This window comes from Cygnus olor, chromosome 33 (genome assembly GCF_009769625.2).
Source record: "Cygnus olor isolate bCygOlo1 chromosome 33, bCygOlo1.pri.v2, whole genome shotgun sequence".
Classification (NCBI taxonomy): Eukaryota; Metazoa; Chordata; class Aves; order Anseriformes; family Anatidae; genus Cygnus; species Cygnus olor.
The window spans coordinates 657,600-684,055 of record NC_054090.1 but is presented as its reverse complement, the minus strand read 5'-3'; the positions used below and the strand labels follow the sequence as shown (position 1 = coordinate 684,055).

At 54.5% G+C, this 26,456-nt stretch overlaps 4 protein-coding genes and 1 long non-coding RNA gene across 13 annotated transcripts; 3 read left to right on the top strand and 2 right to left on the bottom strand.

Annotated features, from left to right (window-relative positions):
• Nucleotides 1-71: 71 nt before the first annotated feature.
• On the bottom strand, nucleotides 72-4,301 carry LOC121062670 (killer cell lectin-like receptor subfamily B member 1C). Of its 3 annotated transcripts, none has more exons than XM_040542852.1 (6): nucleotides 3,840-4,301; nucleotides 2,438-2,536; nucleotides 1,919-2,047; nucleotides 1,442-1,596; nucleotides 885-1,003; nucleotides 72-714 (listed from the first exon to the last, which is right to left on the bottom strand). In XM_040542852.1, the coding sequence occupies exons 1-6, from the start codon at nucleotides 3,922-3,924 to the stop codon at nucleotides 309-311; spliced, it is 993 nt and encodes a 330-aa protein (XP_040398786.1). In that variant the 5' UTR covers nucleotides 3,925-4,301; the 3' UTR covers nucleotides 72-308. The 3 variants fall into 3 exon arrangements, with proteins under 3 accessions (XP_040398786.1, XP_040398788.1, XP_040398787.1); XM_040542854.1 differs by having other exon boundaries at nucleotides 2,438-3,448; nucleotides 3,840-4,297; XM_040542853.1 differs by having other exon boundaries at nucleotides 72-504; nucleotides 3,840-4,251.
• A 4,108-nt stretch (nucleotides 4,302-8,409) lies between these two features.
• On the top strand, nucleotides 8,410-9,503 carry LOC121062679. The gene is made up of 2 exons (XR_005815654.1): nucleotides 8,410-8,546; nucleotides 8,789-9,503. It is a non-coding gene; the product is annotated as an uncharacterized LOC121062679 (long non-coding RNA).
• LOC121062676 (C-type lectin domain family 2 member D-like) lies at nucleotides 8,450-12,689 on the bottom strand. Of its 5 annotated transcripts, none has more exons than XM_040542868.1 (6): nucleotides 12,308-12,689; nucleotides 10,223-10,417; nucleotides 9,922-10,005; nucleotides 9,310-9,485; nucleotides 9,068-9,168; nucleotides 8,450-8,932 (listed from the first exon to the last, which is right to left on the bottom strand). In XM_040542868.1, the coding sequence occupies exons 2-6, from the start codon at nucleotides 10,410-10,412 to the stop codon at nucleotides 8,752-8,754; spliced, it is 732 nt and encodes a 243-aa protein (XP_040398802.1). In that variant the 5' UTR covers nucleotides 10,413-10,417; nucleotides 12,308-12,689; the 3' UTR covers nucleotides 8,450-8,751. The 5 variants fall into 5 exon arrangements, with proteins under 5 accessions (XP_040398802.1, XP_040398801.1, XP_040398804.1 ...); XM_040542867.1 differs by having other exon boundaries at nucleotides 10,223-10,420; nucleotides 12,308-12,641; XM_040542870.1 differs by having other exon boundaries at nucleotides 10,219-10,417; nucleotides 12,308-12,525.
• Nucleotides 12,690-13,553: 864 nt separating this feature from the next.
• Nucleotides 13,554-15,888, top strand: LOC121062598 (killer cell lectin-like receptor subfamily F member 1). 2 transcript variants are annotated; one of them, XM_040542639.1, is made up of 6 exons: nucleotides 13,554-13,781; nucleotides 14,152-14,274; nucleotides 14,360-14,491; nucleotides 14,607-14,761; nucleotides 14,999-15,114; nucleotides 15,222-15,888. In XM_040542639.1, exons 1-6 carry the CDS (start codon nucleotides 13,697-13,699, stop codon nucleotides 15,343-15,345), a joined length of 735 nt encoding a protein of 244 aa, XP_040398573.1. In that variant the 5' UTR covers nucleotides 13,554-13,696; the 3' UTR covers nucleotides 15,346-15,888. The 2 variants fall into 2 exon arrangements, with proteins under 2 accessions (XP_040398573.1, XP_040398572.1); XM_040542638.1 differs by lacking the exon at nucleotides 13,554-13,781 and having other exon boundaries at nucleotides 13,920-14,274; nucleotides 14,607-15,114; nucleotides 15,222-15,567.
• Nucleotides 15,889-16,456: 568 nt separating this feature from the next.
• ZNF692 (zinc finger protein 692) lies at nucleotides 16,457-25,897 on the top strand. 2 transcript variants are annotated; one of them, XM_040542760.1, is made up of 12 exons: nucleotides 16,457-16,514; nucleotides 17,985-18,181; nucleotides 18,294-18,325; nucleotides 18,763-19,173; nucleotides 19,711-19,759; nucleotides 19,970-20,116; nucleotides 20,447-20,575; nucleotides 23,130-23,192; nucleotides 23,414-23,492; nucleotides 23,935-24,049; nucleotides 24,338-24,437; nucleotides 24,884-25,897. In XM_040542760.1, exons 2-12 carry the CDS (start codon nucleotides 17,994-17,996, stop codon nucleotides 25,230-25,232), a joined length of 1,662 nt encoding a protein of 553 aa, XP_040398694.1. In that variant the 5' UTR covers nucleotides 16,457-16,514; nucleotides 17,985-17,993; the 3' UTR covers nucleotides 25,233-25,897. The 2 variants fall into 2 exon arrangements, with proteins under 2 accessions (XP_040398694.1, XP_040398693.1); XM_040542759.1 differs by lacking the exon at nucleotides 16,457-16,514 and adding an exon at nucleotides 16,532-16,655.
• The last annotated feature ends 559 nt before the right edge of the window (nucleotides 25,898-26,456 follow it).

Sequence of the window (26,456 nt, the reverse complement as noted above, 5' to 3'; positions counted from 1 at the left end):
TTATTAATGAATTAATATTAATATATTATGTATTTATTTATAAATTTATTCACTATTTACCAATAATGAACCTGATATACTATGGAATTATGCTATTTATTTACTATACACTTCCTATTGGAAGGAGGATAAGGTAAGATTGGAACAGTCTGGATGTACAGATTTGTATGTTTTTTTTAATTAAAAAAATAAACTGTAAGCTAATTCCACCAGTTCATACACTGATAGTCTCATCTGTGCTTGGTTGGGTTCAAACCCTGAAATTCCTCGCAGAGCCGTAACGAGGAGGGTGGGCTTCACCCCAAATATTAGCAGCAAGCATCCTGCAGGCTGGGCTTTTCAGGGCGGGCACCGCACAGCTCTCCATCTCCTGCAGTCTTTGAAAGGAGATGGAAAGGTTCTTTCTGGCAAACCCACTTGTGGTTGCACCCACAGCAATCGTCCTCCAGCCTCTTGTCTTTGAAGGTTGCGCAGCCATTCTCCACATTCCGAAGGGAACTGAACCTGCAAACCAAAACCGTCAGCACCCAAAAGCAGCTCCTTTTCCTCTTGGGAGAGGGGGCAATGGGAGCTTCTCCCCCAGCCTGTCTCACTGGGCTCCAGGTGGCTTCTTGCTGCGGGCTTGCCCAGATGCGCGTGCACATTGCTGTGCTTGCACTAACATCTGGCTCCTTCCTCCACTGGAGCACGCCCAGGGCATTAAAACCACGTTGGCTATATACGTGTGATGAGATGTTGGGTTACAGTCCTCCGTACAGCCAACTGCTGGGCTATAAAGCCTTGCCGGGGGATTACAAGGCTGTCGCAGACACCAAATATTGGAGATCTTGGGGCTGAAATGGAGCAAAGCTGCTCCACACACCGTGGGTTGCAGCTGTACTCACGTGGTGGCGTCGAAGGAGGAGTTGTCCACCCATTTCCATGTGTTGTTGGATGCCTTTAATCCAATCCACACAGATAGCTTCTCCTTGCTGCCCTGCTGGATCCCCTCATTTAAGTGCTCCTGGGAAATGGGAGAGGAGCGGTGGCTTCCAAGAGCCTTCAGCAAGAGGCTCGCTGGGGTGCAAAGCCGGCTTTTTGAACCCATTTGGTTCATCCTCAAAGAGATGGGCCCTAAACACCACCTGTACCTTGGGTGCTGCCTCGCTGCCTGCTCTGAAGGCAGCTCGGTGGGTGGAAAGAGCTTAAATTCAGAGCCTGAGACACCGAAGGCTCCCCCCGAGCTCTGTGTCCCTCCTTCCTCCCATGCCAAAGGTGGGAAGAGGCCTCCAAAGCCCTTTAGGTGGCGATTCAGCCCCGTTCCCACCTCGTAGCACGAGGTGGCTTGGAGCTACCAAGCCTCCTGCCACCACCCAGCAGCTCCGGGGCAGTTTTTGCCCCTCTACCCACCAAAACCGAGGACTTTTGGGTCCTTTTCAAGCCTTCTCCACTCTGCACTTACCATATCGGCGGTGTTTCGGAGCATGGCCAGATGGGACCCCCGACTTTCGCAATCTTTTTTGCCTTGCATCCAAGTCCCACTCGATTTGGGAACCTGGTAGCACTGGTCCCCAGAAAGCTGCCAAGACTGGGGGCACAGCTTGCAGCCCCCGTGGCCTGGAGAGGAGACGGAGCCGTGAGACACCCCAAAAAGTGCTCGAGGTCTCGCTCAACCGAGCCAAGAGGCACTGGGAGGGGGGCTGTCTCCCCTCCCAAATTTTTCCTGCCCGCTTTTCCCACCCATCCACCACGAGGAGGACCATGGTGGGGCAAGCTGGGTGAAGGTAGAGAGGTGCCTCCTCCTCCAGGAGGCCCATGGAGGCTGGAGATGATCAGCAAAACGAGCTCTTCCTCGCCATGCTCATCGACACCAAGCAGCTCGCAGCCCCCCCAGGGGCACCCATCCCACCCCGGGGGCCCCCCCTGGGGAAGGGGTTACCTGCGGAGCCATTCCAGCGGCAGACGTAGCGCAGCAGGGAGGGAATCAGGCACGCCTCCATCCTGCTCCTTCCCCCGGCCTCACTCTTGCTCTGCGGAGCGCTCGGAGGCGTCGGCGCCTTCTGAAAAACTTGGAGGCAAAATTTTGGGGTGAGATTGATGGTGTTTGGGGGCAACACCGTGAAAACCGAGCAGGGCTGAGTTGGGTTCCCCGAGCTATTGTGCAACCTCCTTTTTTGGTCACGATTGCACCCAACTTCTTCAATAGCATAAAAATGTTGCTTGTGTCCTCCACCCTTGTTTTAAAAGCCTTTTTGTTTGTGGTTTTTGTTTGTTGGTTTGTTTTCAGAGGGGATTTACTCTTGTTGGATGCATCCCGTGGCATCCGCATGGGGCAAAATTGTCCCCATCCAAATGGAGATGGTTGCTGGGATAAAACCCTGACCTCCCCTAGGTGAAAAAAAAAAAAAAAAAAAAAAAAAAGAACAATTTCCCTTGTGGTTGCTTGGGTTTTACTCACCCTGCACGCTGAGCACTGCCAGCAGCACCAGCAGCACCACGTGGCTCAATCCACTCAGCTTCAGGAGGACTCCGTGCCACTGTGGGCATGCAGCAGGAGCTGAAAGAGTCCGTGGTTTTGTTCAGAAAGTACTTTCTTGTAAATTAAAATTTAAATACAATGAAATGAAATGAAATAATATTAAATAAATCAATAAAATAAATAAATTACATATGATACAGTAAAATAAAATATGAAATATAATGAAATAATAAAATAAATAGAGCCCCTCTGTTTGAGCAGAACTTGACAGCTGCTTTGCTACCTCCACAAAAACCAAAAAAACAAGCGAAAACCCAACGATCGCAACCTTCTCTTTGCATCTCCCACCCCAGAACCCTCCTTGCGTGGGTCCCGCTGCTTGACGTGGGGAAGCTTTGGCTGGAGCAAAGCCTCCAGGAGCTTGGAGGGGATGGGGAGAAGCCGGGCTGCGGTTTCCCAGTTACACCAGTGGGTACCGCACAGCAACGTTATGGTTCTAGAAAATGGGGGTGTACTGCTGAGCACTTTGCTGTGCAAGGGGGTACCGTACAGCAGAGGTCCCCAAAATGCTTCCTTTCTCTCTCTTTTCTCACACTTCAGCCATCTCCAGCCCTCACGGAGCAATGGAACCACCTCTCTGGCATTTCCTCTGCTTGCCCATGTTCCCAATTCTGGTGCAAAAACCATTTTTGTTCCACGATACCGAGCTTAGCCCAAGGACACGTGCACAGCATCAGTTCGTCGCCTGTCCTGCTCAGACACTGAACGCTGAGGGGGTCACTTGTTTTGTACACATTAGTAGTAGTAGTACTATTACCATTATTATTATTCTTTTCCTTTCTTTTCTGTCCTAATAAACTGTCTCTATCTCAACCCACGGGCTTCATTTTTTTTCTGATTCTCTCCCCCATCCCAGAGAGGGGGGGGGATGGTGTGATCGAACCCAGCCTGGTGCTGACCCCCCCGTCTCGGGGTCTTTCGTGGCAGGTCCTGCAGCCAGGGGAAGGGACACAAAAGGAGAAGTGGGGGGTGGCCGAGAGCATCCGTCACCCCCTGTCCCCTGTCCTGGGGGGTGCCCCAAAGTCCCTCTGCTCCTCTTCTTCAGGGCAAAAGGTTTTGGGGGATGCAGCCGAGCCCGACGGCGGCAGGATGGGAGCAAAATGGGGGCACCAGCAGCCAGCGTTTGGGTGCCGGGGGGTGTCCAAAAATCACAGGCAAGCGTCCCCCCCAAGCCCCCTCTCAGTTTCCCCAGCTTGAGCGACTCTCTGCGACCCCAAGAGCTGCGCCACCCCGGTTCTTCCCCCTGCCAAGCAATCGCCACCCGGGGTATCCTCTCGCCACCACAAACCCGTGGTGGGGACGGAGGACCGGACCCCGCTACCTGCGTCCCGGAGGGGTCCCGGCCTCTCCACAGCACCCCGCTTGCATCGCCTGTCCAAGGCCATGTAGCCATCCTCATCCTCCATGGCGTGGAGGTGTCGGGAGGACACGCGGCAGGCGGAGGGGACACGACGGGGTCCGGAGGACAGGAAACCAAAACGCTCAGAGCTGCACTGGTGAAGTGCGAACCAGCGGCGGGGCCGGAGCTTCCTGCCACAGCTCACGGCCGTTCAATGCCCCTGAAAGCTTTTGGGGTCACCAGCACCCTCGCCTGGTGTCCAGGGGAGGGGCACAAGATCCTCCTGCCTCCTCCAGGCTCACGGCCCACCCTTTTGTATCTTTTATTGTTTTACCCCATCCTTGTGTGGGCCCTGACAAATCCCCTTGATGTGCACAAGGCGCTTCTTCGTACTGATTCCAGTAAGAAAGGCACACATGCTTAAAGCAGCTAAGAAAGTGTTTATTTTTTAATTACTTTTTTTTTTTTTTTTTATTAACACCAGCATTTAATCCTGTCTTCACTGCTCTGCCAGGTGCTGGCAGAAGCCTTTGCTCAACCCCTGGCTGTGCACAGCTTTCCTGCTGTGTTCTTCCAGGATTTTCTTGCAAAAAAACCAAACCAAACCAAAAAAAAAACAACCAACCAAACAAAAAAACTGTTGTTTCTTGTTCCTGTTGCTACAGTGAGCCACAGCTACAGATTGGCTTTTCACACCGTGAAAAACCATCTTGATCAACTAGCAGTTGTTGTCTCCCCATCTCCCCCTTGCCCTCTGCACCCCCAAGGAAAAAAAAAAAAAAAAAGAGAATCCTGTATTGAGGGGAAAAAAGGCTATTTGGATATGCACCCTAAAGGATATGCGCCCTAGTGCCAACCAGACCTCAAAGAGCCTCAAAAACGTGAGTTTTGCCCCAGGAAGAGGGGAGTTGAAGCCACATTTCCGTGCTCCCCCCCTTTGCAGGGAAGTTTCATCAGTCCAGCTGAGAAAAAAATGCTGCATCCGGAGCTTTTGCCATTATTCTTCCCTCCCTCTGCCCCCGTGTCAGGGGATGTTAAAAATCTTCCCGTGAGCTGGGTTTCTTCAACAAAAGTAACAGAGATTTGCTCCTCTTCCTCTTTTGACACCAGGATTACATCATTAAGAGAACTCCAAGCAGCGAGCAGTGAGCTTTTGAGTTATTTGAGTTATTATTATTATTATTATTTTTTGCATGCATGTCATGAGGGCATTTATCTGTGCAGTCGTGGCAGGGATTGTTTAAAGGCGACAGCTGACACATGGGACCATACGATCTCTGCTGCTGTGCAGCACGACAACTTTGTGACCTCAGGCTGTTGGCAGAGCCGGCCTTATATCTGCAGCAAGGCTCTGGTGGCAGCTCCTGAGAAAGGTGGCGGAGAAAGGACCTTCCCCGTGCTGGACACTGGCAGCTCCTCCCTCCAATTGAATTATATATTTAATAATAATTTTGTCGTAATAATTATTTTTTCTTTAATTAAATTATCCTTATCTCACTCCCTGAGTTGTTTCTTTCCTTTTCTTCTTCCCCTCCTCTTCTGAGGAGGGGCAGTGAGAGAGCGGTTGTGGTGGAGTTCAGCTGCCTAGCAAGATAAAACCAACACAAAAGGTTTGTGTCCCTGGTTTTGAGGTCAGAACTGAAGGTCGATGACTAAGGGGGGAACCATGAGATGCAAGAGATGCTGGCTAACGTCAGAGCTGAACGTGACCCAAACCTTACGGACCAGACCTGGGGCTGCTGTTCTCCACAGCAGATGGCAGAGCATCACCAACACCACGCTCTGTGTGTCTGAGCTGTGTCTGCACTGTGCCAAAGTTTCCTCCTTTCCTCTGCGCCCCCCAGAGGAGCACAGCTGGGACAATTGACCCAAACCACCAGAAACCACGCTCCTCGTCCCCTTGAGTTCAGGAGCTGGGGAGCCTGTTCCAGTGCGTGACAACCCTCTCGGTGAAGAACCTCTTCCTGATGTCCAGCCTGAACCTCCCCTGTCTCAGCTTGACTCCATTCCCTCGGGTCCTATCGCTAGTCACTAAAGAGAATAGAAGGGTGCCTGCCCCTCCTTTCCCCCTTGTGAGGAAGCTGTAGGCCGTGATGAGGTCTCCCCTCAGCCTCCTCTTTTCCACGTTAAACAGGCCAAGTGACATCAGCCGCTCCTCATATGTCTTCCCCTCTAGGACCCGGGGAGCTACAGGCCTGTCAGCCTGGCCTCGATGCCAGGAGAGGTGGTGGATGCAACAGAACATCTTGAATGCAATCACGCGTGCAAGACCACCAGGGGATCAGGCCCAGTCAGCATGGGTTCATGAAAGAAAACCATGCCTGACCAACCTCATCCCCTGCTACGACCGGGTGACCCGCTTGGTGGATGAGGGAAAGGCCGTTGGCGTAGTCTGCCTAGACTTCAGCAAGGCCTTTGGCACTGTCTCCCACAGCATTCTTCTGGAGAAGCTGTGTGCCCAGGTGGCCACGAAGGCCAGCAGCATCCTGGCCTGTAGCAGGAATGGTGCAGCCAGCGGGAGCAGGGAGGTGATCGTCCCCCCGGGCTCTGCTCTGGTGAGGCTGCACCTCGAGTGCTGTGTTTGGTTTTGGGCCCCGCACTTCATGAAAGACATCTCAATACTTCACAATGGTGAAGGGCCTGGAGCAGAAGTTCTGTGAGGAGTGGCCGAGGGCACTGGGGTTGTTCAGTCTGGAGAAGAGGAGGCTCAGGGGAGACCTTATGGCTCCCTACAACTACCTGAAAGGAAGGTGTGGGAAGCTGGGGGTCGGCCTCTTCTCATACATAATTAGTAGTAGGACCTGAAGGAATGGCCTCAAGTTGCCCCAGGGGAGGTTCAGGTTAGAAATTAGGAGACGTTTCTTCTCAGAAAGAGTGGTTAGGCATTGGAAATGGTTCCCCAGGGAGGTGGCGGAGTCACCGTCCCTGGGTGTGTTTTAAGGAAAGGTTGAACGTGGTGCTTAGGGACATGGTTTAGTGGGTGACATTGGTGGTAGGGGGACACGTGGACGAGCTGGTCTCGGAGGTCCTTTCCAACACTAATGATTCTGTGATTCTACGACAGAGTGTTGTGTTTGCCCCACGTTGCGTGACAAAAGGACTGTTGTGGTTTAACCCAGCCGGCAGCTCAGCACCACACAGCCGTTCGCTCACCTTCCCCCCTCCCTCTCTCTGGGATTGGGCAGAGAATCAGAAAAAAATGAAGCCCGTGGGCTGAGATAGAGACAGTTTATTAGGACAGAAAAGAAAGGATAATAATAATAATAATGGTAATAGTACTACTACTACTAATGTCTACAAAACAAGTGATGCACAGTGCAATTGCTCACCACCCGCTGACTGATGCCCTCCGAGCAGCCGGTCCCCCGACCCCGGCCAGCCACATCAGCGAGGTATCACCATTATTCTCCTCCTAAATCCCAAACACAGCACCATAGCAGCTACAGAGCGAGCACCGGGTGAGCATGTTTGGACTGAGAGCGAGTGACCTTGGGGCTCTGCCAAGAGGGCTGGCCCCAGCAGGGCCGTAGGGTTCTCGTGGGGATGTTGCCGCCTGCTGTTCCCATCAAGCAGCACCACTTGCTTACAAGGCATCGCTTGCTTACAAGTCACCCGCAGAAGCTTTTTCTATTCACCTTTTAAATCAGACTGCGGATATACATATAAAATATTTATTTCCATATATTTAAATAAAACATGTTTACGTATCACAGAATCATAGAATGGCCTAAGTTGAAAAGCACCTTAAAGATCATCTGGTTTCAACCCCCCTGCTCTGGGCAGGGATGCCAACCACTAGAGCAGGTTCTTCTCCCACCCAAAGGTGGCCCAGCTGAGGTGCATTTACACCAATGCACGCAGTATGGGTAACAAACAGGAGGAGTTGGAGGCCACCATGCTAGTAGGGAACCATGGATGTAGATCACGGAAGCCTGGTGGGATGATTCCCATGACTGGAGTGTGGCTGTTGATGGCTACAAACTGTTCAGAAGGGAGGAAGGAGGGGAGGAGTTGCTCCCTACGTTAGGAATTGGATAGATTGTGAAGAACTGTGCCTGAGAAACAGCCATGACCAGGCTGAGAGCACATGGGTGAAAATCAAGGATCGGTCTGGTAAAGGACGTCTAGTGGTTGGGGTCTGCTACAGGCCACCTGAGTATGTTGGTGAGGCCTTCTTCCTTCAGCTGCAAGAACTGTTGGGCTCAGAAGCTCTTGTCTTGATGGGGGATTTCAACCACCCAGATATCTGCTGGGATAGCAGCACGGCAGGTTCCAGACAATCCAGGAGATTCCTGGAGTCTGTTGAGGACAATGTCCTGGTCCAGGTAATAGACGGACCGACACAAGGTGAAGCCTTACTAGACCTGGTGCTCATCAAAGTGGAAGACAGCGTTACAGAGGTTACGATTGCCTGGTGGTGACCATGCCCTGGTGGAGTTTGTGATCCTGAGGAATATGGGTCTGGCAAAATCAGAGTCAGGACCCTGAACTTCAGGAGAGCAAACTTCCTTCTGCTCAAGGCTGGGATCCCCTGAGAAACTGTCCCTAAGGCCATAGGAACGGAACATATGCAGGTATATACATATAAATACATTTCACAGAATAACACAATGTTAGGAATTGGAAGGGACCTTGAAAAATCATTTAGCTCATATATAAATAATGACAAGTGCCAAGGGGCACAACAAAGTGCGGTGTTGTCGATGCTCTTCCAGATGCTGTGGAAAACAGCAGCACCAGGTCTGGTCCATAAGGTTTGGGTCTTGTTCAGCTCTGATGTTAGCCAGCACCTCTTGCATCTCACAGTTTGCCCCTTAGTCATCGACCTTCGGTTCTGACCTCAAAACCAGGGACACAAACCCTTTAAAGGATTGCTGGAGAGCATCATCCTTCATCAATGAGAGGAGCCGCCAGTGTCCAGCACGGGGAAGGTCGTTTCTCCGCCACCATTCTCAGGAGCTGCCCCCACAGCCAGAGCCTTGCTGCAGATATAAGGCCGGCTCTGCCAACAGCTTGAAGTCGCCACGTCCTCGCCATTCAAGTAGACGCACTCTGCGCCGCCCTGCACTGTGAACCTGCGACGACAAGGAATGCCACTGCAGCCTCAGCACTCCCCGTGCCCTCTGGCAGCAGTGCACAGCCAGGACTGCCTGCAAGGCATGGTCCCGGCACACCAGAGCCGCTGGGCTCTGCCCGCTCGCAGAACTCACGTCTCCTTGAAGCTGCTGCCATCCACCCACAGCAGGCGCTCACCCCGTCTCCGCAGCCCAAGCCAGGAATCCGCGCTGTCTTTGAGTTGTCTCAGAAAGTTCTGGGCGGCAAGGAGAGAGGCAGATGGTCAGAAGCTGCTGGAGTACCACGCTCCCGTCAGCCCCACGGGACTCGCTGCCCCGCTGCGGGACATCCAGCCTGGCTGTCCCAGCCCCACAGCCACCCATCACCCCGCACTCACCAATTCCCAGTCCCTCATCACCATGGCCAGCGAGGCCCCATGTGTTGTGCACTGCTCCTGGCTCCAATTCCAGCTGCCTAGCTTCTGCTGCCCCGACAGGTAGTAGCAGACGTTGCGGTACCCAACCCATTCGTAAGGGCACGCCAGCACCGGGGCTGCCTTCTGCCTGTGCACAGCTGTTGCAGAGCAAAGAGGACCTTAAATGAGGTTATAGCAATGCGGGGATCGGGCTCTTCTCCCAACCCCAAGTGGTAAGACAAGAGGAAATTCTCCCAAGTGGAGCCAAGGGAGGTTGAGGTTGTGTATTAGGAGAAATTTCTTTACTGAAGGGGTTGTGGCATTGGAATAGGCTGCCCAGGGAAGTGGTTGAGTCACCATCCCTACAGGTCTTCAAGAAACTTGTAGGTGTAGAACTCAGTAGCATGGTTTAGTGGTGGACTTGTTAAAGGTTGGGCTGGATGATCTCAGAGGTCTTTGCATAGAATGGCTCGGGTTGGAAGGGACCTTACAGATCATCCAGTTGCAACCCCGGCTAGTTCTATAACCCAGCTGTAGGTGGCACAGCCAGCTCTGTGTAGAGGGGTGGGATGGAGGCAGCCACTCTGCCCTTACCTGATAGCCCAGCAATGGCAAAAATGAGCATCAGGATCACAGTTCCAGCCAGGACACACTGTCCTCTGGCTGTGCACACTTTGCCTGCAGCAGAAGGAAAATATATTTGTGATGAGGACGGTGCTGTCCCACAGCAGCACAGCCCTCGCATCACCAGCATGACCAGAAGGCGATGCCAGGGGGATCACGGGCACCCCTGCGACCCCGTTTCCCTCCTCCTTGGCACGGGGTTCACCCCCACACGTGCTGCAGCAGCAGGAGGACAGCTCAAAGCCCAGCTGGGCACTGGCCCCCCACTCACTTGGGCATCTTCGGGTCCTGTTGCTGCCCGTGGGCGCAGCATCCGTCGGCATCTCTGGGTGGAGGGGCACCACCATGTCCTGGGGGTCCTGGGGCTGGTCCGGGTCCTCGTAGCAGGAGGTGAGTCCACTCTCGTCATCTTGCACCATAGCGTTCAGCGATCCATCAGGGCTTAGCACATCAGAAGGCATTGGTGCTGCTGAAAAAACATACAAGGCAAGGCTTGGACATGGTTCCCCTCCCGTACAAGCCCAGCAAGCGAGGTGATGAAATGGAAAAGTGAGGCTGAAGGAGTGAGCCCTGGTCAGCTGCAGACAGCAGCGCTGCAGGGCTTGGCCCCGTAGCTCCAACAGTGTGCACCCATGAGAAACACCAAGCATATCGTGCAGGATCCCACCCGGGGGGGGGTTGAATATCTCCAGAAAAGGAGAACTTGGAAGGAATTTCCAACATCTGCAAGAAAATTCACACAGCCCTTGCGGCTGCAGAAGCTTCAATAAAGCGAGCTGAAAAGGAACAATTTGGGCAACGTGCGGATTTTATGGCTCTCCCCAAGGACACGCTGCGACACGTGAGCTCACCTGGAGCAGTTTGGTCATTATAAAAAGGGAGAGAACGAGAGAAGAATGAGAAAAAAACAGCGCAAACGCAAAAAGAAAGGCGAGAAAGAGACAAAGAATTGAAAGAGGGTGGAAAAATGGGAGAGGGCAAAGGAACAACAACAACAAAAATCTTAAAAAAGAAAGAAAAAAGTTGGGAAACCCGCCCTGGCTGGCTGCTCCTTCCCTCCCCATCTCAGCCCCTAGCTGAGCGTTGCTTGCTCAGCCAGCCCCGAATTTTGCTGCTCAGACGTGGACTTAGTTCCCCAGCAGTGCATAAAGTCCTAGTCACTTAGTTCTGGCTTGTGAACCAACTCTTATGAATCAGACAGGGAGGGACAGCAGCGCTAGATTCTGATCCTACGTCACAGCAGTCTAACCCATTCCAAAGCTCAGCACCCCGCTGACCTCTCACCATTCCCCTCCCTCTCTGGCATGGGAGAGAGAATCAGAACAAAATGAAGCCTGCGGGTTGAGATAGAGACAGTTTATTAGGACAGAAAAGAAAGGAAAAGAATAATAATGGTAATAGCACTACTAATAATGCGTACAAAACAAGTGACCCCCCTCAGCGTTCAGTGTCTGAGCAGGACAGGTGACGAACTGATGCTGTGCACGTGTCCTTGGGCTAAGCTCGGTATCGCGGAACAAAAATGGTTTTTGCACCAGAATTGGGAACATGGGCAAGCAGAGGAAATGCCAGAGAGGTGGTTCCATTGCTCCGTGAGGGCTGGAGATGGCTGAAGTGTGAGAAAGGAGAGAGAAAGGAAGCATTTTTGGGAACTCTGCTGTACGGTACCCCGTAGCTCCGGGGTCTTGGGAGGATGGGGAGAGCTCGCAAGGCTGATGCGTGTCCTCTGAAGGCACCTGCACTTGTCTGGGGACCTCCGGCTGGATTTAGAGGTGGCTGCATGGTAAAATTCAGAGCCTGTCCTCACCCACCCAAAAACCCTGCCCGGTGCCCATCCCACCAGTGCCCCACCGGCACAAGATCTCAGTGCGGAGAAATGAAGGGAGAAGGGACAGGAAGAGTCATAGGGTGGAGGCACTGCGGGGGGGGGGAAAGGAGAAGGGGAAGTCTAAACAACTGCAAGAAAATTCACACAGCACTGTGGCAGCAGAAACTTTAATAAAGCCAGATGAGAAGGAACAGTTTTGGGGAACATGAGGGTTTTGTGGCTCTCCTCATGGAGCCGCGGTGCTGCGTGCGCTCATCGGGTGCAAAGTTTTGGTGCTAAAAAGAGGGAGAGAGCGAGAGGAGAACGAGGAAAAAGAAGTGCAAACGCGAAAAGAAAGGCGAGAAAGAGACAAAGAGGGTGGGAAAACGGGCAAAGGAACAAATACAAAAAAAAAAACTTTCAAAAAATGGAAGAAAAAAGTTGGGAAGCCCGCCCCGGCTGGCTGCTCCTTCCCTCCCCATTTCAGCCCCTAGCCGAGCGGTGCTTGCGCAGCCAGCCCCAAATTTTGCTGCTCAGATGTGGACTTACCCGAAGAGCTGTGTGTCTTCTCCTGGTGTGTTTTGAATTCTTCATTGTGCGGAGATTTAATGAATCGGGGGGCAGGAAGCAAAGGAGCACTTTTATGAGCCCGTGTGTCAGCTGTCGCCGTATTAACCAATCCCTGCCACGACTACGCCTCACGATGTATAGGTTAAAAAAAAAAAAAAAAAAAAAAAAAAGATAAACTGAAATGACTCAAAAGCTCACTGCTGGCCGCTTGGAGTTCTGTTAATGATGTAATCCTGGTATCAAAAGAGGCAGAGGAGCAAATCTCTGTTACTTTTCTTGAAGAAATCTAGTTCACGGGAAGATTTTTAACACCCTCTGTGGTGGGGGCAGAGGGGGGGGGGAGGAATAACGGTGAAAGCTCCGGATGCAGCATGTTTTTCTCAGCTGGGCTGATGAAACTTTCCTGCAAAGGGGGGGAGCACGGAAATGTGGCTTCAACTCCCCTCTTCCTGGGGCAAATCTCATGTTATTGAGGCTCTTTGAGGTCTGGTTGGCACTAGGGCGCATATCCTTTAGGGTGCATATCCTTTAGGGCGCATAACCTTTAGGGTGCATATCCAAATAGCCTTTTTTCCCCTCAATACAGGACTATCTTTTTTTTTTTTTTTTTTCCTTGAGGGTGCAGAAGGCAAGGGGGAGACAGGGCGACGACAAATCCTAGTTGATCAAGATGGTTTTTCACAGTGTGAAAAGCCAATCTGTAGCTGTGGCTTTCTATAACAACAGGAAAAACAAAGAACTGTGGTTTATTTATTTGTTTTGTTTTGTTTTGTTTTGTTGCAAGAAAATCCTGGAAGAACACAGCAGGAAAGCTGTGCACAGGCAGGGGCTGAGCAAAGGCTCCTGCCAGCACCTGGCAGAGCAGTGAAGACAGGATTAAATGCTGGTGTTAATAAAAAAAATAAAAATAAAATAAAACACTTTCTTAGCTGCTTTCAAGCACTTGTGCCTTTTTTACTGGAATCACAACGAAGCAATGCCTTGTATCCATCAATGGGATTTATCTGGGCTCGCACAAGGATGAGGTAAAACAATAAAAGACAGAAAAGCACCTTTTTTTTTGGCCGTGAGATAGCGTAAGGCCCAAGTCTGCCCCTACCTTCTCATTAGGGATGTAATTTACAGGGTGGGCCATGAGCCTGGAGGAGGCAGGAGGATCTTGTGCCCCTCCCCTGGACACCAGGCAAGGGTGCTGGTGACCCCAAAAGCTTTCAGGGGCATTGAACGGCTGTGAGCTGTGGCAGGAAGCTCCGGCCCCGCCGCTGGTTCGCACTTCACCAGTGCAGCTCTGAGTGTTTTGGTTTCCTGTCCTCCAGACCCCGTCGTGTCCCCTCCGCCTGCCGCGTGTCCTCCCGACTCCTCCACGCCATGGAGGATGAGGATGGCTACATGGCCTTGGACAGGCGATGCAAGCGGGGTGCTGTGGAGAAGCCGGGACCCCTCCAGGACGCAGGTAGCAGGGTCCGGTCCTCCGTCCCCACCACGGGTTTGTGGTGGCGAGAGGATACCCCGGGTGGCGATTGTTTGGCAGGGGGAAGAACCGGGGTGGCGCAGCTCTTGGGGTTGCAGAGAGTCGCTCAAGCTGGGGGGGACGCTCGCCTGTGATTTTTGGACACCCCCCGGCACCCAGACGCTGGCTGCTGGCGCCCTCGTTTCGCTCCCATCCTGCCGCCGTCGGGCTCGGCTGCATCCCCCAAAACCTTTTGCCCTGAAGAAGAGGAGCAGAGGGACTTTGGGGCACCCCCCCGGGACAGGGGACTGGGGGTGATGGATGCTCTCGGCCCCCCACACTTCTCCTTTTGTGTCCCTTCCCCTGACTGCAGGACCTGCCACGAAAGACCCCGAGACGGGGTTTGCCCCATGGTGGATTCACATCCCCAAGCAATCCCCCCGCTGTCTCCTCGGGGCCTTGATGACCGTTCTGGTGCTGTCCTTTGTGATATGCGGTGAGTTGACACCAATGGGTGTCCTTTTTGAGGGTGCTGGGGACTGGGGACACCCCCGTTTGGGCTCAGTGTCCCTCCCCCCCAGTGTCTTGGCTGCTGGTGGAGAGGCAACGGCCCCCGGGGGCCGTGGGGTGCAGGAACGCGTCGCAGGGACAAAGCTTTGCCACCCTGGACTGCACCCACCTGGGGCTGAGATCGAGCCTGTGCCCCCCCGGAGGTAACCCCCCTAAAATATTGCATCCCCCCTGTCTGAACCCCGCTATCACCCACCCCGTGGCGCTATGGCGGGGCCGTAGGCGTGGCTGTCTGTCCATCCGTCTGTCTGTCTGCAGACGGTGGGGGCTGCAAGCTCTGTCCCGTGGGGTGGACGCTGCATGGGAGCAAGTGTTTTTGGGTCGCCAGCAAGAGCAGCTCCTGGAGGGAGAGCCGGGAGAACTGCAGCCGTCAGAGCGCCCAGCTGCTGGTGCCAGAGGACCAGGGCGAGCTGGTAACGGGGCCGACGCTGGCGGGGACGTGGGACGGGGCTCAGGATTGCACCCGAGGTGCTGGCGGCGCTTGGAGGAACCCAGAAATTTGGGGTCTGCGCCCATAGGGTGCAAGGATGGGTGCCCAAACCTCTGGGCTAGTGTTGGGGATGCCAGTGGGGATCCTGGCTTTGGGGGGGAGCCTGTTTTGGGGACAGCAAGCGACGACACCGTAGTCACCAGCCCGTTTCCCCTTGTAGGACTTCCTAAATCGAGTCATACAGAAACCCACGCGCTACTTCTGGGTCGGCCTCTCCCAGCCCTCCGTGGGGATGGGTTGGACCTGGCTGGATGGCTCCCGCCTGGACCGGAGCCGGTGAGAGCCTAGGAGAGGCCTGGAGGGGATGGGTGGCGGGGGGGACACCTCCGATATCCCCTCGGGGACCCTTGGAAGGTGACACAGGCTCTCCCTTGCACCCTCAGGTTCAACCTGAGCACCCTGAACGCCAGCGGAGCCTGCGGGGCGCTGAGGGAGGACAGGATCATCTCCGAAACCTGCGGCTCTGCCTTGGCGTGGATCTGCCAGAAAGAGGCCGTCCTGCTCTGAGCAGGGCAGAAATTGGGCGGCGACTTGGAAAAAAAAAAAAAAAAAAAAGAACAAAAAAAATCCACTTTGCTTTCAAAATAAAGTCTCACCCCTGTGGGCTTTGTGTTCTCTGCTAGGGCTGCTGTAATTTCAGCATGCAAGGGATATTTTGGAAGGGATGGCTGGTGTGAAGAGGGGGAAATGAGGTTCTGGGATTTTGGGGGACGCAGGTGAAAAGGCAGGTGAAAAGGCAGCTTTTTTCTTTTTTTTTTCTTTTTTTCCAGAAATCCTCTGAAAACGTCGGCTTGTGCAACCCCGACCCTGTGAGCTCCAGAGGAGCTGGAGCTCATCCCACCTGCAGAATAAATGCCTTTTTTTCTTTCTGTAGCCCTTGGCCACCTTCTTCTCGTTGTGGCTGGTGGTTTATAGGATTGGGGTTGCGCAGGCTAATGTTTTCACAGGGTTTCTGGCAAAAAAAATCCCCAGGGGTATAAACCACAATGAATGGTTCTCTGGCGCTGAAGCACTATGATTCATTTTCTGTGCTTTGAGGTGGCAACTCATTTGCGTGTATTAAATGTATATAAAACAGGAAAAGTCACCTCTGACATCTTCAAGAGTCTTCGGGGGAGGGGGGGGGAGAAGCCGTCCTAAAAGCAATGAAATCCCCTGAGGAGAACTGGGAGGGGAGGAAGGTGACGGAAAGTGGTGGGGGAAAAAAAAGCCATATTTGAAGATATTTGTTGCTCCTGCCTTTGTAATCACGCCAAGAACTGTACCGGGGACCTGACCTGAGTGCAAAATAAGTTGAGGTTAGAAAAAAGTGAGAAAGGAGCAATTTGGTCAAAAAAGGAGTGGTGTGGGGCAGGCTGCTGGGGAGGGAGACAGACGCTGCCTCATGACTGCTCTTGAAGAGGATCCCACCCAAAACTGGCAGTGATGACGCCTAAATTGCACGTAATGTGGAATATTTCACACCCAAATGCCCGAAATTGGGAATATTTCCCCCTATTTCAGCTCCTTGGAGAAGCCTCAGGCGTCCGCCATTACAGGGCCCAGGACTACAACTCCCGTCAGCCCCTGCGCGCGGGACTCGGCTTCAGGCCGGGCGGGCGCGGCGCAAGGCGCATGCGCGGCGGCGGGGAGGCGGAGGCGAGCCGTCCGCCATTTTGTGCCGGTCCCTCAGCAGTGTGAGCGATGGGGGGGGGGGGGGGGAGGGGGGGGTTGGTTCTCGGCTCTTAAAGGGGGCACGGCCCCAGGGTGGGGCCCCCTCGGGTTACGGTGGAGAAGGGCCCGGCGGAGCAGGCTGAGCGGCGGGCGAGGAGGCTCCGGTGCGGGTCCCGGCGGCGCACCGGAGCTTGGACCCTTCTCCATCATGGCCCCGCCTCCCCCGCTGCGGGGCCCGCTTTAAGGAGCGGCGGCGGGAGCGGGGTCGGGCCGGGGGGGGGGGAGCGTCGCGAGGGGAAATGGCGGGAAGCGGGGAGGCGGGGCTAGTGGGTGGGGGGCGGGGCTTGTGGGAAGGGGGGCGGGGCTTGCGGCAGAGCAGGAGGGGTTTGGTGACGGGGCGGGGCTACGGGTGGGGAGGGGGCGGGGCCAAAAGGAGGTGTGGGCGGGGCTATGTGGGGCGGGCGGGGCCAATCAGGGTCGGGGCAACGCGAAGGGATGCGGTGGGGGCGGGGTCAAGAGAATGGGGCGGGGCCTAGAGGGGTGTGGTCCGGAGGGGGCGGGGTTTAAGCAGCTGGGGGGGGCGCCCTCCTGCCCTTTGGGGTCTCCCTGGACCCGTGACCCCCCCCCCCCCCCCGAGCCACCAGCCCCTGACCCCATATCCCCGGCCCCCTCTCCCCAGCCCCCTCCCCACCCCCCGTCCCCCTCTCCCCACCTCCCTCTCCCCCCTCCTGCCCCCCCCCCCAGTCGCCCCCATCCCCCCCCAGGCCCCCTCTCACCGTCTCCTAAGCCCCCTTCCCACCCCCGTCCCCCCCCCATCTCCCTCTTCTCATCTCCTGTCCCCCTCTCCCCACACCCCCTGTCCCCCCATCCCCCTATCCCCAGCCCCCTCCCACCCCCCCGTCCCCCTCTCCCCAGCCCCCTCCTCTCCCCCCCTCCCTCTCCCCATCCCCATCCCCCTCTCCCCATCTCCTTGGATCCCCTCCTCACCCCCCTGTCCCTCCCTGTCCCCCTCTCCCCAACTCCTCACCCCCGTCCCCACCTCGCTTCCCATTCCCATCTCCCCACCCCACTGTCCCCATCCCCTTTTCCCCATCTCCTCACCCCCCCTGTCCCCCCATCCCTCCCTGTCCCTATCTCCTCACCCCCCTGTCCCCCCCCCATCTCCCTCTCCCCCATCCCTCCCTCTCCCTCTCTCCCCATCTCCTCACCCCCTTGTCCCCCCCATCCCTCCCCAACCCCATTCCACCATCTCCTCACCCCCCTGTCCCCCTCTCCCCACCCCCCATGTCCCCCCCCATCTCCCTCTCCCCCATCCCTCCTTGGCCCCCTCTCCCCATCTCCTCACCCCCCTGTCCCCCCCATCCCTCCCTGTCCCCCCATCCCTCCCCAGCCCCCTCCCATTATCTCCTCACCCCCGTCCCTCTGTCCCCACCCCCCCATCGCCCCAATCCCCCTCTCCCCAGCCCCTTCCTCACCCCCTTATCCCCCCCTAGACCCCCCCCATGGATCCCGGCCGCCCGGGCCGCCAGCGGGCCCCCGACTGCGTCCGCAGGCAGAAGCGCCGGGAGCTGGACGCCCGCCGCAGCAAGTGCCGCATCCGCCTGGGGGGCCACCTGGAGCAGTGGTGTCGCCTCAAGGAGCAGCTCGGCTTCGCCCTGCACTCCCAGCTGGCCAAATTCCTCCTCGACAGGTCCGTAGGTCCACCGAGAAACCCCAAAAATAGCCTTAAAAACCTTTGGGGTCGGGCAACCTTTGGGGTCGGGCAACCTTCAGGTAGATCACGCTGCCTCCTCCTTTCGCAGGTACAGCTCCCAGGGTTGTGTTTTGAGCCCAGGTAGGTGCCTTTTTGCCCCTTGGCTACCTCGCATCTACGTTTTCTTTCATATTTTTTCGTCCAAAATGCATTTATTGTGAAAATTCGCGTTGCATGATGCGCTTTCGTGGGAGGAGATGCTTGCGGCCGCCAGTGGGGTCGCCAGGGGGGTGGCTTTTGCTACGCTGGATTGTTTGGGATGTTGGTCCCCTTCCCCAGCTGCTTTTTGGGGTCTGTGTGAAGTTTTGGGGTTGTGAAAGAAGGGAAGAAGCAGCTGTGAGGGTGCTCATGGGATGGGGACACCAGGAGGTTGGAGGTGGGGAGATGGTAGAAGGAGACCTTTGACGTTGTCCCACCACCAGAAAATTTACTGAATTCACAGAACCAAAATCAACCTAGAAGTCAAATTTTTGGAGCTGTTTATCACCGAAATGCTTGCTTTTTATGCCCAAACCCAGGACCAAACACCCCGGAACCCAGCCTTCTCCACGCCGATGCCTTGCAGCGCCTGGTCGCCCTGTCCCACGGCCACGGCCAGGAGTGCGGCTTCGTCCCCGATGTGAAGCCCCCAGCCTCGGGCAGCCCAGCCCAGCTGGTGTGGGAGTGCGTGGCCGGACACAGCTTCTCCTGGGGCGTCCCCACCGTGGCCGATGGCCAGCAGCCGTGGGGAGTCACCGAGGAGGATTCGGGGCGCAGCTCCCCACCGGTCCCCGGGCGCCGGCGGTCGTTGCGGCGGGCAGGGCTCGCTGCCGAGACCAAGGTGGACGAATCCAGCCCGAGGAAGGATGGTGCTGAACCAGAGGTAGCAGCTTGGTCACCCGCTGGCGATGGAAACCAGAGGGAAGAGGCGGGTGAAAGTAGCGACGCAGGTGAGGTTGGGTGGTGTTCCTCCTCGTCTTCACCTGGGAGGAAGGTGGGCTCCCGTTCTCTGCTCTCATTTCACTGCTGGCCTCTTTTAGTCCCAAAGTAGAAGACCTTTGGGTGGTCCCAAGTCTCTTGTGGTTCCAAGTCTCTTGTATTCCCAAGGTAGAAGATCTTTGGGTGGTCCCAAGTCTCTCGTAGTCCAAAAGTAGATCATCTTTGGGTGGTCCCAAGTCTCTTGTAGTCCCAAGGGAGTAGATCTTGCTGACCCCACATAGGTAGAGCTCTCAGAAGTTTCTCCATTTAGCCAGACCGAAGATCAAGGAGAAAACCTTTCTCTTTCCTTTGTTTCCTACTTAAGAGGTTGAACTTCCAGGAGAGGATTTTGGAGTGACTTGGCCAGCAGAAGGGCACAATCTGCTCTCCAACACCGGCAGGTTCCCCAGTCCTGCTGCCAAATCCTGTCCTCCTTCCTCTGCATCTCCGAGACCTCGGGTGAAAGAGCCCTGCCTTACCTTACCACCACTCCTTTTATTTCCTCACAGCTCCACGAGGGCAGACAGAGACAGCAACTACAGGACCAGATCATGAGAGGTGAGTGGTGGCCCTGTGCGGTTCTCCCCCAGCACAAAACGCCAAAAATTGGGGTTTCCTGAGCTGAAGGTTGCACCTGGACCCAATCATCCTTGAGCTCTTTGCACCCGTGGCACCCTGTGACAGCAGCGCCGCTGTTTAACGAAGTTTCCATAATAAAATTACCGCTGGGTCGTAGCAGAGCTGACTTTGGCCGTTGCATTCCGGCAGCACACCCGTGTTGGAGGAGAAACCGGAGCAGGGCAGCGTGTCTCAGGAAGAAGAGGAGGAAGAGGAGGACGAGGACTTCGTCGAGGAAGATGACCTTGCCTACACCGATGACCTGCGTGATGAGAACTACCACCCTTCTCTGGACAGGTGAAGAGTGCTTAGAGGCTGGTGGCCAACCGTACCCCAATGGTGGCCAACGGGGCCCAACTGTACCCCAACCGTGGTCAACGGGGCCCAATGGCAGCCAACCATGCCCCAACGGCAGCCAACGGGCCCCAACCATGGCCAACAGGGCCCAGTGGTGGCCAAGAGTGGCCAACCATGCCCCAACCGTGGTCAACGGGGCCCAACCGTGCCCCAACAGCAGCCAACGGGGCCCCAACCGTGCCCAACGGTGGCCAACCGTGCCCAATGGGGCCCACCTGCGCCCAACCACCTAAAACATCTTGCCCATCCCATGTCTCTCTTCTCCTCCAGCGACTCGGAGCTGCAGAGACGCCAAAGCCAGCCAAAATCCCGTAAGAAACCCGTGAAAGAGGAGCAGAGCCTGAGCGAGCCGAGCCCGATCGACTCCAGCCCAGCAGAGGAGAGGGGTGGGCGAGTCAGGTGAGCGGGGAAGACCACGGCGGTGGCTACTGAATGAGCATTTGGGGGCACCTTGGACATGCTGCTGCTTTCTGGGCTGAGAAACCATACGGAAAGCGACCCAAAAGTTGTAATAAATGAAGTTCAAGCCCTGAGGTCTTTTAGGGAGAGGGCTGCATGTTTGCAAAGGGAGGTGACAAAGTGCACGATGGGGAGATGGCATCAGGGTTTAATCCTCACCAGGGCAGAGCTGCTCGGTGCTGTCACCTGGCCTCATCTTGTGCTGGAGCTTGAGAGGAGGGGTCTGGCCACTGGTCTTGCTGGGGGGTCATCCACCATGTCCCCCCCTGTGGCCATGCATGTGCCTGCTCCTTTGGGTGCTTCAGCACCCAGCCTGGAGCTGGTCCCGACCGTGGGTGGCCATGGAGCAGGGATGTGGTGGCCCCCAGAGGGGGAGAACCACCTCCAGAACCACTGGAGGTGGTCTGGTTGGTGGTGAAGACCTTCTTCCACCTCCCTACAGCCTCCAAGCAGCCTGGCCTTGCTAGAAGTTTGCAATCCCTCCTCTCCTTGCACAGGCACAGGGACCGTCCATATGGTTCTATACGGCCCAGAATCCTGCATTTTATCTCTACGCACAGGGCAGTGTTGCTTGGTTTTTGTCATCCACACGTGTGGCCGTGCTTCTTGGCTGTCAGAGATGTCACTGTGTTGTCACCATAAATGAAACAGAGCCCATAGCGATGGCAGCGCTGCCAACCTCAAGCGTTGGCCTAAGGACATCCTTCTAAGGACCACAATTGTTTGATTTGCAAGCACTCGTTACCTTTGTTTGATGCTGAGTTATGTTTTAGCCACTCCTCCCCAGCCACATGGGCTCAAAATTCCATTTTTCACGCTAAATAAGACAGGAGGGTCGAGTAGTTGCTCAATTCCAGGCGTCTTTAAGCAAGAATAGTAAATCCCGTCCACCTCCGTGAGGGTTGGTCTTGATGCTGTGCCAAAGTGATGGGCCCGTGCTTTGCCTCTCGTGTCTGACACACAAGGAGTCATCCATCACCTTTCCGGATTTTCTTCCAATACAAGGGCATTAAAAAAAAAAAAAAACCACAACTTTTTATTTGGAGTTAGCTGGAGCGACCACTTATCTGCTCTTACCTTTGTGTGCCCTTGAGAGAAGACACCAAAACGCACCCCCCAAACCTTAGCAGGTAAGTATTGCACGCTTCCACAAAGGTTTTTGTATTTATTTTTTGCTTTGGCATGCTATTACCACTTCATTTCGGTTCTCAACGCCCTTCCTGTCTCTTGCAGGAGCTCAGAAGCCACCTAGCAGCTTGCTGGAAGAGAGTATGTTCCCAAAACGTCGTTCCAGAAAGTGAAATAGAATGGTAAATCTGGCACTTGCTTTTCTTCTCTCCTTTTTGGGTTACACCAAGGGGCACCAGGCACTCAAATTCAATTTGACAGGAAAGGTTTGGTTTAGCTGGTCTGTGTTGACACCAAAAGTGAAGTAAGAGAGGGATTTTTTTCACGCCTCTGTGGTATTTTGGGGTTCTGCATGCTTTCCCACTTGTCACCCTCACATTCAAACCTCCAAAAAGTACTTCGGTTCCTCAAGTTTGACCCAAAAACCTCTTGGGATTTTTCAGATGTGGCTGATAAAAGTAGACACTGACTTGCCTGTGCAGGGAGGGTGGTGGGGAAGCTTTTAACACCCCTCCAAACTGAACTTTAGGTCAGTGGTGAGCTTTTGAAGGCTTAAAGGATGAGTTTGATTACAGATGTCGTACTCGGACTTAGGAAGTTTGCCTTTTTTTTTTTTTTCCAGTTTTGTAGCAGCAACTGGAAGAACGGAGATAAAAGACTGTTTTAAGATGAAAAGATGGTTCATCCTGCACAGCCTCTTCTCGCTGCCCTACGGTAATGCCATCCTGAGCTGATAAAAACACTTTGAGGAGATTGTAGACAAAGATGCCCAGCCCGTGCTTTTATTCAGATGCAGTTTGGCGTGGCCATCTATGAACAATCTCTATGTCTTGCCCCATAAAAACATACCTTTTTTTAAAAATCTCTTTCTCTAATTGCAGGACATCAGCCAAGAATAGCTGCTCTTTCCACAAAGCCATGGATAAAGCCCAAAAAAAAAAGCCTAGCTCAAATCTACGTTGATGGGAACGAGCAATCAGTGAGGTTGACACAAGGATGACGACAATCATAAACGTACTAGGACACTTCCAAAACCCTGTTAAAGACTTTGTAATGAATAATAAAGATTATATTTCTATTTACAGTGTCTGAAAGGTGCGTTTGTTAACTTCGTTGCCTGCTGCGAGGGGGGGAGAAATATTTAAGTGGCTTTGTAAAGTTTTTTTAGACTTTCTAATGTTAGAAGGGAAAGAGGAAGAGTTGTCCAAAGGATGGTTTGGTTGGCCAAAGGATGGTTTGAATGCCGTGGTCTTTTTGGAAGCCATCAACTGTGACTGCTTTCCAGCTCCTCAGCTCTGTGCTGAGGCAAGGAGAGGGGACGTCGGGGACAAGAGCCTCGCTCAAGACTTTTCTTTCCCTCTTCCAGCTGCAAGCAGCGAACACGGTCGTGCGACGAGGACGTGGCCCAGATCGGCCCCAAGAGGATCAGGTAGCGAGGGCCCTGGGAAGGGGAGGACGAGAAGGTGCAGATCAGCCCTTTTGGGCCACGCGGTGGGACATTTTTGTGTCCCTCCAGCAGCTCCTGCTGCGATGGGAGGCTCTTATTTTGCTTATATTAAGCTTCCGATGGATAGAAAAGATGGGGGAAAGAGGGAGATCCGCTGCCTTCTCAGCTCTCCTTGCTCACCCCGATTTTCCCCTCTCTTCCAGGAAGGCAGCGAAACGCGAAATCCTCCTGTGCGACTTCGAAGGCTGTGGCAAGATCTTCTCCAACCGCCAGTACCTGAACGTGAGGCCTGCGGTGGTGGGGTGGGAGGGAGCATTTCGGCCCAAATCCCCTTTTCCGTGCACGCGAGGTTCGGCTGAGCGTGTTCGTCCCTCCTGCTCCCTGCTTTGAGCCTCTACTGTGGCCGCCTTTGAACTGGAGATGAGCCAGATTTTTGTCTCTTGAGCTCCATTTTTGACATCTCAACTGTTTTCTGAGATGGATGTGGACATCCTGGATTGTCCAAACTTTTTTAAGCAGGAATTCGTGACTTTGTATGTTAACCAGCAGCTCGGTGCCTGGTCAGCCAGGGGACTGCTTCAAGTCCCACCTTCTCCTTTGGATCAAGAAGATGAATATTGTAGTCGGAAGATGCCACAGGGCTTCCTCCAAGTGCAGGTTCTTGGCGAGGGCTTGGTCGAGCTGGCGATCCTCACTCCTGTCCTTTTTCCCCCCCAAACGGCAGCACCACAAGAAGTACCAGCACGTTCACCAGAAGACCTTCACCTGCTCGGAGCCCAGCTGCGGCAAGTCCTTCAACTTCAAGAAGCACCTCAAGGAGCACGAGAAGCTGCACAGCGGTGAGCCAGCTGCCTCCATCCCTTGTTAGAGGCCTTTCCGGGGCTGCTCCCACCTCCTTAGGCTGCAGCTGACCATACCCACCTCCTATTTGCTCCTTTTCCTGACCCGGTCACCTTGTAGACTACCACATCAGTTTGTTTTCCACTCTGGAGGTCTCTCCATCTCTCGTTCATCTCTGTTTCCGTGCTGGCAAAGCATCCTGGCTCCTAAAATACGTCCCAAAAGCATCCTGGTTCCCCTTCGAGGCTGGAGCAGCCCCTAAACCATTTTTTTCTTCTGCCTTGCAGACAAGCGGGACTACATCTGCGAGTTCTGCGCCCGCTCCTTCCGCACCAGCAGCAACCTGATCATCCACAGGCGCATCCACACGGGGGAGAAACCCCTCCAGTGAGTTCCAATCCCATCCATTAGTGATTTGGGATTACCTCGCTGGCGTCAGCGCTGTTCCACATCAGGCTTCCTGCTCCGCGTCAGGTTTCTGCTCCAGCAAGCGGCACCTCGATGCAAAGCGCAGGGCGCAGGCACGGGGTTGATTGGAAGCAGCTTAGATTCGGTGGTTTTCGTTAGGGTTTTCGTGAGAGCAATGCATTTCCTTCCCTCTAGGGTGTGCTGAAGCCACGCAGAGCCGGCTAGCGCAGCCCTGACGTTGCTCAGCTGATAAAAATTGCAGCATCAAGATGCGACGGAGCCGAGCTCCCTCTGCACTCACCAGGGGATGGCTCTGCTCCCTGAGCACAGATGGAAATGCTCTTTCCCCTTCTGCTTCCCTGCTTTATTCCCTCGTAGTTTGTTTTTTTTTTTTCCCTATTACACCCCATCCTGTTTTCTCCTAGGTGCGAGATCTGCGGCTTCACCTGCCGCCAGAAAGCCTCCCTCAACTGGCACATGAAGAAGCACGACGCCGACTCCTTCTACCAGTTCTCCTGCGACATCTGCGGCAAGAAATTCGAGAAGAGGGACAACGTCACTGCCCACAAGAGCAAAAGCCACCCCGAAGCCCCCAGCGGACCCCCCCAAGCCGTGCCATCCTCACCTCCGAGCCTCCTGGGGACTGGGATGGGGCACACGGAGGCGCCCGGTGCCTTTGCCGCAGAGCACGTGGAGCTCCCAGGCGGGGACGGTCAAGGCGAAGAGGAGAAAAGCGAGGGGCACCCGCCTCCTATCGCTGCCTCGGCTGAATGACAGCAGGTTTTGGGCAGAATCTGGGTGATGCTGGATGATGGACAAGGTCGGTAGCAAAATTCCTATCAGGACTCATCCTTTAGTCCTGTCAACGGGACCAGGCCCTCCTTGGAGGAGCACAGGAGCCGAAAACGAAGCCGGATCCTCCAGGAGGCACCGACCTCGCGTCCCAGTGCCAAAAACCAAGGGGCCAAACAAGGACCTGTTGGCAGAGGGGCTTCCCTGCTCCTCCAGCAAGGACTTCCCTCATCGCCCCATCCCCTCCTTGCACGAGATGGGTGGCTTGTTCTGCCCGATTTCTGCGGCAGGATCCTCAATAAAGAGGAGTTTTGTATAAAATTATACAAATTCCCCCCTTGCTGGGGCGCTGACTTTGCACAAAAAGCAGACGGGTTTTTATTTCCAAGGCCAAAGGTTGTCACTGTTTAGGGCAATAAAAGGGGTGATTTAGGCTGGGAAGCCAAAGGTTGCTGGAGGGGATCTAGACTGGACTGGTTTTGGCCATGACACAGGGCAATTAGGGGCAACGTTTTTGTAGGCCCTATTAAAAATTGTTGATTGGTGAGCTTCAGCAAGCTCTGTCCTACCCAACTTATCCCACAGGGCTTGAAAACTGCAGGTCTCTGTACCTTTTCTGTACTTTTTCCCCCTTTTTTTCCCCCCAGCCCAGAAGCAATTGCAGTATTTACGTATCCTAGAAGATCTTCAGCCCAAGAAAGTTGGGGGAAAAAAGGTGTATTTAAGGAGAGGAGTTTATTTTGGCACAGGTTTACCGATTTCTGATGTGGAAAGGGGCTGCTGGAGCATCTGTGGTACTTGAAACGGGGCTGGTTGTAGAAATTCAACCCGGGCCCCCAAAAAACAGAGCATAAATTCTCCAGGAACTTCTTGTTTCGGGATACAGGATCCATCCTACAGCGCTAAGACGCTCCCGGGGGGGGGCTTGGTGAAATATATTAAGCAGCTAGACCCAAATCTGTCAGAATTAGGGCTCACTTTGGCCTCTCCTTTCCCAGGAGGAGCAGCAAGGAGGGGGATGCTGAGCCCCACGTAGAGCTGAACAGCGCCGTGGCAGGAGCTCTTCCAGTCCCACAGCAGCAGAAACACAGCTCGAGGCCCAAAACAGAGCCCCCAAAGTGTCCCCCCCCCCCCCCCTTAAAATTCACATCTTTGGGCAATAATGTTGAATATTCAACTCGGCCCCTGTGCGACATTGAAGCCTCG

What these genes read in the sequence shown, in the direction of transcription:
- ZNF692 (XM_040542760.1), top strand. Translation starts at nt 17,994, where the DNA reads ATGGATCCCGGCCGCCCGGGCCGCCAGCGGGCCCCCGACTGCGTCCGC. An exon ending in GGGTGAAAGTAGCGACGCAG is followed by an intron (nt 19,174 to 19,710) that starts GTGAGGTTGGGT and finishes ATTTCCTCACAG; the next exon opens with CTCCACGAGGGCAGACAGAG. An exon ending in ACGGGGGAGAAACCCCTCCA is followed by an intron (nt 24,438 to 24,883) that starts GTGAGTTCCAAT and finishes GTTTTCTCCTAG; the next exon opens with GTGCGAGATCTGCGGCTTCA.
- LOC121062598 (XM_040542638.1), top strand. Translation starts at nt 14,096, where the DNA reads ATGGATGCTCTCGGCCCCCCACACTTCTCCTTTTGTGTCCCTTCCCCT. An exon ending in GAGCCTGTGCCCCCCCGGAG is followed by an intron (nt 14,492 to 14,606) that starts GTAACCCCCCTA and finishes GTCTGTCTGCAG; the next exon opens with ACGGTGGGGGCTGCAAGCTC. An exon ending in TCCCGCCTGGACCGGAGCCG is followed by an intron (nt 15,115 to 15,221) that starts GTGAGAGCCTAG and finishes TTGCACCCTCAG; the next exon opens with GTTCAACCTGAGCACCCTGA.
- LOC121062676 (XM_040542868.1), bottom strand. Translation starts at nt 10,412, where the DNA reads ATGCCTTCTGATGTGCTAAGCCCTGATGGATCGCTGAACGCTATGGTG. An exon ending in TGCCATTGCTGGGCTATCAG is followed by an intron (nt 9,486 to 9,921) that starts GTAAGGGCAGAG and finishes GCTCTGCAACAG; the next exon opens with CTGTGCACAGGCAGAAGGCA. An exon ending in TGATGAGGGACTGGGAATTG is followed by an intron (nt 9,169 to 9,309) that starts GTGAGTGCGGGG and finishes CTTGCCGCCCAG; the next exon opens with AACTTTCTGAGACAACTCAA.
- LOC121062670 (XM_040542852.1), bottom strand. Translation starts at nt 3,924, where the DNA reads ATGGAGGATGAGGATGGCTACATGGCCTTGGACAGGCGATGCAAGCGG. An exon ending in GGCAGTGCTCAGCGTGCAGG is followed by an intron (nt 2,048 to 2,437) that starts GTGAGTAAAACC and finishes TTTGCCTCCAAG; the next exon opens with TTTTTCAGAAGGCGCCGACG. An exon ending in TCCTCCTTCGACGCCACCAC is followed by an intron (nt 715 to 884) that starts GTGAGTACAGCT and finishes ACACGTATATAG; the next exon opens with CCAACGTGGTTTTAATGCCC.